This window comes from Cetorhinus maximus, chromosome 3, assembly GCF_964194155.1.
Source record: "Cetorhinus maximus chromosome 3, sCetMax3.hap1.1, whole genome shotgun sequence".
NCBI classification, from domain to species: Eukaryota; Metazoa; Chordata; class Chondrichthyes; order Lamniformes; family Cetorhinidae; genus Cetorhinus; species Cetorhinus maximus.
Window position 1 is genome coordinate 11,580,534 of NC_135881.1, and position 12,135 is coordinate 11,592,668.

At 42.6% G+C, this 12,135-nt stretch overlaps 1 protein-coding gene across 1 annotated transcript in view; it reads left to right on the forward strand.

Annotated features, from left to right (window-relative positions):
* Window positions 1-12,135, forward strand: part of dlec1 (DLEC1 cilia and flagella associated protein) — a 154,150-nt gene that overhangs the window by 19,624 nt on the left and 122,391 nt on the right. Inside the window, 1 exon segment of the mRNA XM_078536422.1 lies at window positions 8,448-8,638. Within this exon segment, the coding sequence (XP_078392548.1) occupies window positions 8,448-8,638 (191 nt within the window).

The window sequence follows — 12,135 nt, forward strand, 5'->3', positions numbered from 1 at the left end:
ATTTCCCGATGTCGTGATCCCGCCTCCTGCCCAGCATAGGAATAGGAGTAGACCATTCAGCCTGTTGAGCCTGCTCTGCCATTCAATTAGATCATGGCTGATCATCTACCTCAATGCCACTTTCCTGCATTATCTCCCTATCCCTTGATGTCATTAGTCTCCAGAAATTTATTGATTTTTGTTTTGAACATGCTTAATGATTGAGCTTCCACAGCCCTCTGGGATAAAAAATTCCAAAGATTCACCAACCTCTGAGTGAAGAAATTTCTCCTCACCTCAGTCTTAAATGGCCTACCCCTTATTCTGAGACTATGTTCCCTGATTCTAGACTCACCAGCCAGGAGAAACATCCTATCTACGCTCACCCTGTGATGCCCTGTAAGAATTTTGTAAGTTTCAATGAGATCATCTCTCATTCTTTGAAACTTGAGAGAATACAGGCCCAGTTTCCTCAATCTCTCCTCATAAATCAATCCTGGCATCCCAGGAACTAGTCTATTGCACTCCCTCAATGGCAAGTATATCCTTCCTTAGATAAGGAGACCAAAACTGTACACAATACTCCAGTTGAGGCTCACCAAGGCCTATTATTGTAGCAACACATCTTTACTTCTGTACTCAAATCCCCTTGTGATGAAGGCCAACATACCATTTGTCTTCCTTATTGCTTGCTGCACTGCATGCTAGCTTTTATAGACTCATGAACAAGGACCCATGGCCCTTTGGACACCAACACTTCCCAAACTCTCACTATTTAAGAAATATTCTGTCTTTCTGTTTTTTCCTATCAAAGTGGATAACTTCACACTTATTCGCATTTTATTCCATCTGCCATGTTCTTGCCTATTCACTTGTCCAAGTCCGCTTGAAGCTTCCTTGCATCCTCCTTGCAACTCATATTCCCACCTAGTTTTGTGTCATCAGCAAATGTGGAAATATTACAATTGGTCCACACATCCAAATCATTGATATAAGTTGTGAATAGATGTGGCCCAAGCAATCATCCTTGCGGTACCCCACTAGTAACAGCCTGCCATCCTAAGAATGACCCGTTTATTCCTATTCTCTGCTTTCTGTCTGTTAACCAATTCTCAATCCATACAAGTTTATTGCGCCAAATCCCATGCGCCCTAATTTTGTTTACTAACCTCCTGTGTGGAACCTTATCAAAAATCGAAATACACCACATCCACTGGTTCTCCTTTATCCATGCTACAGGTAACATCCTGCAGTTTTGTATGCAATTTTGGTCTCCTCATTTAAGGAAAGATGTAAATGCATTGGAAGCAGTTCAGAGGGGATTTACTAGATTGATACCTGGAACGAGTGGATTGTCTTATGAGGCTTGTTTCCACTGGAATTCAGAAGAGTGAGAGGTGATTTGATTGAAGTATCCAAGATACTGAGCGGCTTTGAAAAGGTGACGTGGAAAGCATGTTTCCTCTTGTGGGTGAGTCCAGAACTAGGGGGCACTGTTTTAAAATTAGGGGTCGTCCTTTTAGGTCAGAGATGAGGAGAAATTTTTTCTCAGAGGGTTGTGTGACTTTGGAACTCTCTGCCTCAGAATATTTTTAAGGCAGAGGTAGATAGATTCTTGTTAGGCAAGGGAATCAAAGGTTATCAGGGTTGGTTGGGAATGTGGAAATCAAAACACAAGAAGATCAGCTATGATTTTATTGAATGGTGGAGCAGGCTCGAGGGGCCAAATGGTCTACTCCTGTTCCTATTTCCTATGTTCTTATCCTCAAAAAAACTCCCAAAAGGTTTATCAAACATGATTTCCCTTTCATAAATCCATGTTGACTTGGCCTAATTTTATCATTACTTTTTAAGTGTCCAGTTATCACACATCCTTTATCATAGATTCTAACATTTTCCCTACTACTGATGTCAAAGTAACAGGTCTGTAGTTCTCCATTGTCCCTCTCCCTCCCTTCTTAAATATTGGGGTTACATTTGCTGCTTTCCAGTCCGCAGGAATCTTTCCAGAATCTATAGAATTTTGAAAGATAACCACCAATGGATCTACTATCTCTCTAGCCACCTCCTTCAACCCTGTGGGATGTAGCTCACCTGGTCCAGGGGATTTATCAACCTTCAATCCAGTTAACTTTTCAAGTACTAACTCTTTACTAATATTAATTTCTTCCAGTGTCTCAGCTTCACTAATACCTTGGTTGCTTAGTATTTCTGGGAGATTTCTGTATCTTCTTCCGTGAAGACAAACACAAAATAGTTGTTCAGTTCCTCTGCCATTTCCCTGTTCTCCACTATAAATTCTCCTGTCTCCACCTGTAATGGGACCACATTTGTACTAGATAAGTTTTTCCTTTTTACATACCTAAAAAAGCTTTTATAGCCCACCTTTATGGTTCTTGCTAACTTGCATTCATATTAGAACCATAGAAAAGTTACAGCACAGAAGGAGGCCATTCGGCCCATCTTGTCCATGCCAGCCCAAGGACACCCATGTGCCCTTCCTAATCCCACCTTCCTTCACCCGGCTCATAGCCCTGCAGCTTACAGCACTTTAGGTGCAGATCCAGGTACTTTTTAAAGAGTTTAGAGTTTCTGCCTCTACCACCAACTTGGGCAGCGAATTCCAGACACCCACTACCTTCTGCGTAAAAAAAGTTCTTCCTCATGTCCCCCCTACACCTTCTGCCACTTATCTTGAATCTATGTCCCCTGGTTCCAGAATTCTCCACCAAGGGAAACAATTTTATCCTGTCCACTCTATCTATTCCCCTCATAATTTTGTACACCTCAATCAAGTTACCTCTCAGCCTTCTTTGTTCCAAGGAAAATAACCCCAACCTATCCAATCTCTCCTCGTAGCTACACTTTTCTAACCCTGGCAACATTCTTGTAAACTTCCTCTGCACTCTCTCCAGAGCTATTACCTCCTTCCTGTAATGTGGTGACCAGAACTGCACACAATAGTCCAGTTGTGGCCTCACCAGTTTTTTATACAATTCCAACATTGTATCCTTACTTTTATATTCTATACCTCTGCCAATGAAGGAGAGCATTCCATATGCCTTCTTTACAACCTTGTCTACTTGAACTGCTGCCTTCAGGGACCTGTGTACTTGTACGCCAAGATCTCTTACTTCATCTACCCCTCTTAGTATATTCCCATTTATTGTGTAATCCCTGTAACTGTTTGACCTCCCTAAATGTATGACCTTACACTTCTCTATGTTAAAATCCATCTGCTACTTTACTGCCCACTCCACCAACCCATCTATATTGTTTTGGAGATTATGGCTATCCTCTACACTATCCACTACTTGGCCAATCTTTGTGTCATCTGCAAATTTCCCAATCATGCCCCCCACGTTCACATCCAAATCGTTAATATATAACACAAACAGCAAGGGTCCCAACACCGAGCCCTGTGGAACACCACTTGAGACAGCTTTCCATTCGCAAGGGCATCCATCGGCCATATTCTCTTTTCCCTTTTTTATCAGCTTCTTGATCATCCTTTGCTGGGTTATAAATTGTTCCCAATCCTCAGGCTTACTAATATTTCTGGCATCCTTTTTAGCCACTTTGATTTAATGCAATTTTTAACTTCTTTTATTAGCCATGGTTGATTCACATTTCCTATTGGATGTTTGTGCTTTAAAGGAATGTATATCTGTTGTAGTCAGTGTACTATTTCTTTAAATACTAGCCATTGCCTGTCACCATCAAATCTTTTAGTGTATTTTCCCAATCCACCACAGCCAATTTGCCCCTCATACCTTCATAGTTTCCTTTCTTCTGATTTAAGACCCTGGTTTCAGAATGAACTATATAAATAGTCGTTTGGTAATACAGAACTTGGGTATTGCTGAAAAAAGAGACATGTCAAAGCTTTTCATCTTGTGCTCAAGTTTACCAATGTAAGAGGAAAACAACAATTTATATTGTATGAGAAGAACGTGCTGATTGGTTGGTAAATGGACTCTGATTGGCAGAGGTGTTGCCATGGAGAACGCACCAGTGATGGTAACTGACAGTTAACTGCCAAGCATTGCTTGAAATTTAAATCAGGCAGCTTGATCCTGATTGGTCAAGGCATTGCCCTGAACTATATCACATTCAAACTACAGCGAGGTTATTAATTAGCCCTTTCTCATTACATAATACTAAATGTAAAATAGCCTGATCCCTAGTTGGTTCTTCAACATGCTGCTCCAGAAACCCATCTTGTACACACTCCAGGAATTTATTCTCCACAGTATTAGTGCTGATTAGGTTTACCCAGTCTATATGTAAATTGAAGTCACCCATGATTACTGTATTACCCATGTTACATGCACCTCTAATTTCCTGATTTATACCATGCCTAACATTACCACTACCGTTTGGTGGCCTATAAACAACTCCTGCTAATGTTTGCTGCCTGTTCTTAGCTCCACCCAAGCTGATTCCACATCTTGATCCTTGAATCTAAGTTCCTCTCTTACAAATGTACTGATCTCGCCTCTTATTAAGAGTGCTATTCTACCTCCTTTTCCAACTTGCCTATCTTTCCTAAATGACAAATATCCTTGGATATTCACTTCCCAATCTTGGTCACCCTTTAGCCACGTCTCTGTAATGGCAATTAATTCATACCTTATTTACCTCAATTTGTGCATTCAAATCATCAGCCTTGTTGTGAATGTTGCGTGCATTCAGATGGAATGTCTTTAATTCTGCCTTTTTAACATTATTCTGCATTATGATCCTATTTGGTACTTTCTGTGCTTCATCAGCCTTCTAATTTTGCTTGCTACTTTTCTACTTCCTGTTGCCAGTTTTGCTTCCCTTCAACCTGAGTTTTCTCTCACGTTCCCATTCCTGCCAATCTAAATTAAATCTTCCCCATCAACACCAGCTAATCTCCCTACGAGGGTTAGTCCCGGTCCTACTAAGATGCAACCCGTCCATCTTGTACAGGCCCCATCTACCCCAGAATTGGTCCCAGTGCTTCAGAAATCAGATGCCCTCCCTCCTACACCAATTCTGCAGCCATATGTTCAATCGCTCAATCCTCTTATTCCTCTGTTTATTAGCACATAGCACTGGGAGTAATCCTCAGATTACTTCTTTTTAATCTCTTTCCTAGGCCCTTAAAATCTTCTTTCAGGACCTCATCCCCTTTCCTACATATGTCGTTGGTACCAACGTGGACCACAACCTCTGGCTGTTCAACTTCCCCCAGAAGAATGTCTTGCAGCCGCTCTGTGACATCCTTGACCCTGGCACCAGGGAGGCAACATAGCATCCTGGAGTCAATGTCTATGACTGCAGAAACACCTGCCTGTTCCCTTAATTATTGAATCCCCTATCACTACTGCTCTTTCATTCTTCTCCCTCCCATCCTGTGCAGCTGAGCCATTCGTGGTGCCACGGACTTGGCTCTGACTGCACTCCTTTGAGGACCCATCACCTTCACCAGTATCCAAAATGGAAAACCGATTAGTGAGCGAGATAGTCTTGGGGCACCCCTGCATTACTTGCCTGGTTCTCTTAGACTGCCTGGCGGTCACCCATTCCCTGTAAGCCTGCATGCTTCTAACCTGCGGTGTGACCACCCCCCTAAATGTACTATCCACGTTGTTCTCTGCCTCGCAGATGCACCACAGTGACTTCAGCCGCCGCTCGAATTTCAAAACCCAGAGCTCAAACTTGTGCAGCCGGTGACACTTCCTGCAAATCTATTTGTCTAGGACACGTGGTGCGTCTACGACTTCTGGCAAGCTACAAGCTGTACATTCCACTCGGCCGAGCTGCCCTGTCATACCTTAACTTTACATACTATTTATCATAAGTAGAATAGCTTACCAGCAGTGCACACTCACACTTTTTGGGGTGGGGTGGTAGGGATGGGCTGGAGTTGGTGTGGCTGCCAACACCTAAAGCAGGCCCGAGGCAGAAACAGATGGAAACGGAGACAGGCGGATGCTGAGGCAGGCGGGTTAGAAGGCTGTTTCCATTCACTTAGAACATCAGCCCTGTTTGCAGTAGATGAGTGTGAGGCCCCCACGCCCTCAACCCCTGCCCCCCACCCCCATTCCTCCAAAGCTCCCCACCCCCCCCACAAAGCTCCCTAATGTGAATCACTGCATTAAGAACATATTTAACTTATCCAGTATTTCAGTATGACATATGAAGTTGGCATCTTTTCAACTTGCGTGTCAAAAGGTTTCTTACCCTCCAGGGCAGGGCTCACCCATGGTTCACAACTCTGAACGTTGCCTTCGGAAGCCAGCCTGACTCCATCAAAATTACATTGGGGTCTGAAATGCCCATCCATGCAATGGAGTTGGCAACATTAGGACTGCTGTGTGCGGACTCGCTATTCACACCGTTATCCCGCGCTGCTGAAAGTTGCCAGTAACGGGAATGGGTCAGGAAATGGGTACCGTCTGCCGTGTTTTTTGCCGGCCCTCCCTCTGTTCTGACATGGATGGAGGTATGAAAATCCAGCCCCAAGTGTCTAAATGGGCTAAAGAGAAAGAAGGATCTAGGAGTGCAGATAGACAAATAAACTGGGCCTATATTCTCCAGAGTTTCGAAGAATGACTGGTGATCTCATTGAAACCTATAAAATTCTTAAAGGAATAATGAGGGTAGATGCAGGTAAGATGTTTCCCCTGGTTGGGGAGTCTAGAAACGGGACACAATTTCAAAATAAGGGGGAAGCCACTTAGGACCGAGATGAGGAGAAATTTCTTTACTCTTAGGGTTGTGAATCTTTGGAATTCTCTACCCCAGAGGGCCGTGGAAGCTCAGTCATTGAGTAAGTTTAAGGTAGAGATTGATAGATTTCTGATTAACAATGACATAAAGGGTTATGGAGATAGTGCGGGTAAAAGGCATTGAAGTGTTTGATGAGCCATGATCGCATTGAATGGCAGAGCAGGCTCGACAGGCTGAATGGCCGCCTCCTGTTCTTATGTTCCTAAACTGGGATTTCCTGTTGCTCAGCAGCTATTTTGTTTCCAATTCCTGGCTCCACGTCATTATGGCACTGAAAGAGGCCTTTCAGCCCTTCAAGTACAAGCAATCCAAATCAGTCCCATTCCCCTGCTCTATCCCCATGGCCCTGAAAGTTTACTTGTTTCAAATGCCCGTCAAGTTTCCTTTTAAAATCATTGATTGTCTCCATTTCCATCACTCTCATAGGCAGCGAGTTCCAGATTTTAAAAAATTCACTTACGGGATGTGGGCGTCATGGACTAGGGCAGCATTTATTGCCCATCCCTAATTGCCCTCGAGAAGGTGGTGGTGAGCTGCCTTCTTGAACCGCAGCAGTCCATGTGGTGTTGGTACACCCACAGTGCTGTTAGGGAGGGAGTTCCAGGACTTTGACCCAGCGACAGTGAAGGAACGGCGATATATTTCCAAGTCAGGATAGTGAGTGGCTTGGAGGGGAACTTCCAGGTGGTGGTGTTCCCATCTATCTGCTGCCCTTGTCCTTTTAGATGGTAGCAGTCGTGGGTTTGGAAGGTGTTGTCTAAGGAGCCTTGGTGAGTTTCTGCAGTGCATCTTGTAAATCATTATCACTCACTGTATTAAAAAGTTCTTCCTCCTATCCCCTATGCATCTCTTGTCCAAAACTTTAAAGCTGTGCCCTGGACATTGTCAGCTAATGTGAACAGATTTTCTTCCTCTACCTTATCGAAACATGTCAAATCTCCCCTCAATCTCCTTTGCTGCAAGGAGAACAGGTCCAGCTTCTCCAACCTAAATTTGTAACTAAAATCCCTCATCCCTGGAACTATCCTGTTAACTCTCCTCTCCACCTGCTCAACAACTCTTTCATCCTTCCTGAGGTATGGTGTCCAGAACTGGACGCAATACTCTAGTTGTGGCCTAACCAGAGCTTTATAAAATTTTAGCATAGCTTCTCTGCTATTTTATTCAATCTCTATTTATGAAGCCCAAGAATTACTCTCTCAATATTTCCTGTCACCTTCAAAGATCTATGCGCATGAGCTGCAGCTTCCTCTGTCCCTGTAACACTTTAGAAATATTCGATGTGGTGCCATGGGAATATTTTACATCTACCTCAGGAAGCAGTGCAGCCAGGGTCTTGGTTTAATATCTCATCTGAAAGTTGACGCTTCCAATAATGGACCACATTCTGAGTACTGCTTAGGAGTATATTGGAGATGGGAATGTGGAATTCGAAGCACAAACAGACCAGTCATGATCTTATTCAATGGCAGAGCAGGCTCGAAGGGCCAAATGGCCTACTTTGCTCCTATTTCGTATGTTTGGAATACCAGCCTAGATTTTTATACTCAAGTCTCTGGAATGGGACTTGACTCAGAGGAGAGAGTGCTACCAACTGAGCTACGGCTCTCTGAGCCTGGAAGCTGGCTCACAGATACCAGAAGGAAATGATATAAATTAAAATGATGGTTACAGTGATGACTGTTTCTTTTATCCTTCTTGTTTAGGAAAACCTCAGACCTATGTTCCCAAACTAACAGAAAACTTCAAGAAACGGATTTCTAATAGCCCAGTGGATGATGGATATACAGACATGAGCCAACCTAAGGCTCCCTGCACATTGCTGGAGTGCAGATCATCCTTAACTCTACTGTCGTCTTCTGAGGAATCCGTGAATCTGAAAGGGCCCAAACCCAAGGTATGTCTTCCAGGCCACATATATGGATGTTGTTGTAAGATTTTGAGATCAGGAGCCACAGATAACTAACATAGGCAGTCAAGTATTTATAAGTGATTTTAAGGTAGTTTATTAAATTTATTATGAAGTAACAATTTAGATATGATGCATTAGCTAAATGGACAAGAAAAGTATACAACCCGTGACAGTGGTGAACGATTCACAGATCCCAGAGGATGAACGGACGGTTGGCACAGAGTGTGCTAATTCCAGTAACTTGTGGTGACAGAATTCTGCTCTCTAGCCAAAGTGTTAGGGAACTCTTCCTAAGCTCTCCTCGCTCTTTTCTGGTCCATCTTCCATCCGAACAAGCTGGCTGCCACCTGATGAGGTCTCCCTCCTGACTCTGAGCACTCATTAATATACTTTATTTCTAGGGCTGGTCGTTTACTCTATGTCAATCACTTGTTTGAACCTTTCTAACCAATGAATACAGAACAGGTACCCAAGATTCCAGGATGGTCACTTCCATCTTGTCCATAACTTTAGCTTGATGTCAATTTTTGGTTTACCTCATGCTGAGGACCAATTACTAGTCCTTACTACTAATTTGCATAGAGATAAAAGGGTACACAAGACATCATCCTATTGACTTAGGAATGTCAGTATGGAAGCCTGAACCAAGAAACCTTGACATTCCTAAGGACTGTTTATATGTCTTAACAGGGAGAGAAAGAAAACAGGTTCTCTGCTGAGGTGGCCCTTGTGCTATGCCTACTATTTCCATAAGAACCCTATACTTATTCTGAAAGGTATCATATATTAAAGGTCCCATTTCTTCCAGTTCCCCCTTTGAGAAAGAAATATCATTGTTGACTTTTCACAACTAATTTTTAGACTATAAGACCATGACAGATAGGAGCAGAAGCAGGCCATCCGGCCCATCGAGTCTGCTCCGCCATTGACTGAGATCACGACTGTTCTGATAATCCTCAATTCCACTTTCCTGCCTTTTCCCCATAACCCTTGATTCCCTTACTGATTAAAAATCTGTCTATCTCAGCCTCGAACATACTTAGAGACCCAGCTTCTACAACCTTCTGCAGTAAAGAATTCCACAGGTTCACTACCCTCTGAGAGAAGAAATTCCTCCTCTGTCTTAAATGGGCAAACCCTTACTCTGAGATTATGCCCTCTGGTCCTACATTCTCCCCCAAGGGGAAACAACCTCTCGGCATCCACCCTGTCTAGCCCCCCAAGGATCTTGTATGTTTTAATAAAGTCGCCTCTCATTCTTCTAAACTCCAGTGAGTACAGGCCCAACCTACTCGACCTCTCCTCATAAGAAAATCCCTCCATTCCCGGGATCAACCTAGTGAACCTTTTCTGGACTGCCCCCAATGCCTCCACTCTACTCCTTAGATAAGGGGCATTCTAGGTACGGTCTAACAAGTGCTTTGTATAATTTTAGCAAGACTTCCCTATTTTTATACTCCATTCCCTTTGAAATAAAGGCCAACATTCCATTTGCCTTCCCTATTATCTTCTGAACTTGTATGCTAGCTTTTTGTGATTCATGCACGAGGACCCCCAAATCCCTCTGTGCTGCAGTTTTCTGCAGTCTTTCTCCATTTAAATAATATTCAGCTCCTCTATTCTTCCTGCCAAAGTGCATAATCTCACATTTTCCCACATTATATTCCATCTGCCAAGTTTTTGCCCACTCACGTAACCTGTCTATATCCCTCTGTAGACTCTTTGTGTCATCCTCACCGCTTGCCTTCCCACCTATTTTTGTGTCATTGGCAAACTTGGCGATAGTACATTCACTTCCCTCATCCAAGTCAATAATAGATATTGTAAATAATTGTGGTCCCAGCACCGATCCCTGTGGTACTCCATTAGTTACATTCTGAAAATGCCTCCCTTATCCCAACTCTCTGTCTTCTGTTAGTTAGCCAATCCTCTATTCATGCTAATATACTACCCCCAACACCATGGGCTCTTACCTTATTAAGTAGCCTTATATGCGGTACCTTATCGAGCGCCTTTTGGAAATCCAAATCTATTGCATCTACTGGTTCTCCTTTATCTATCCTGCTTGTTACCTCCTCAAAGAATTCTAATAAATTTGTCAGGCATGATTTCCCCTTCATGAAGCCATGCTAATTCTGCTTGATGATATTATGCATCTCTAAATGCTCTGCTATTACATCCTTTACAATAGACCCTAACATTTTCCCAATGATGGATGCTAAGCTAACTGGCCTATAGTTACCTGTTTTTTATCTCTGTTCCTTTTTGAATAAGAATGTTACATTGGCAGTTTTCCAATCCTCTGGGACTTTTCCAGAACCTAAGGATTCTTGGAAGATTACTACCAGTGCATCCACTATCTCTGTAGCTACTTCCTTTAATATCCTAGGATGCAACACATCAGGTCCAGGGGATTTATCGGCCTTTAGCCCCATTAGTTTCCCTAATACTTTTTCTCTAGTGATAGTTGTTGTATTTATTTCCTCCCTTTTGCCCCTTGATTATTTAGTATATTTAGAATGCTATTAGTATCTTCTACCATGAAGACTGATGCAAAGCATTTATTCAACTCCTCTGCCATTTCCTGGTTCCCCATTATTATTTCCCCAGCCTCATTCTCTAAGGGGCCTATGTTCACTTTGGCCTCTTTCTTCCTTTTTATATATTTAAAGAAGCTCTAACTGTCTGTTTTTATATTAGTTTCTAGTTTACCCTCAAAGTTTATTTTCTCCCTCTTTATTATTTTTTTGTCATCTTTTGTTGGATTTTAAAACTTTCCCAAACCCCCTGGTTTACTACGAATCTTTGCCACATTATATGTTTTTAACTTCAATTTGGTACTATCCTTAACTGCCTCAGTTAACCATGTTTGGTTTATCCCCTTCCTAGAATCCTTCTTCCTCACTGGGATATATCTTTGTTGTGAGTCATGAATTATTTTCTTAAACGTCTGTCCTTGTTCATCAACCATCTTTTCTGCTAAACTCCTTTCCCAGTCCACCCCAGCCAACTCTCCTTTCTTTGTAATTACCCTTAGTTAAGTTTAGCACAGTTGTTTCAGACACAAGTTACTCACTCTCAAGCTGAATGCAAAATTGTGGTCTTACATTCTCTCTCTCCCTGCATGCTCTTAAACTGCGGGATAACCATATTTATAAAGGTGCTATCCAAAAAGCCCTCGACCTCATTGACGCACTGTATTGATGCCAGCTCTGCTGAAGTTCCGAAACCCAGAGCCCATAGTTCTAATGGCATTTACCCACCCTCTTCCTATATCCCTTCCAACCCCCTTTCCTTCATCCATCTATTCAGCTGCTATGACCGATGCAGTTGGTAAAGTGGAGTTATTTTAAAAATCCCAGAGGGAAACTTTAAAAAACTGTCATAACCTATAATTTTAAGTGTTATGTTTGAGAGGCGACTCTAAATCAGGAATCAGACCACTAGTTCTCAAGGTTTTACATTAAACTAAATGAAACATT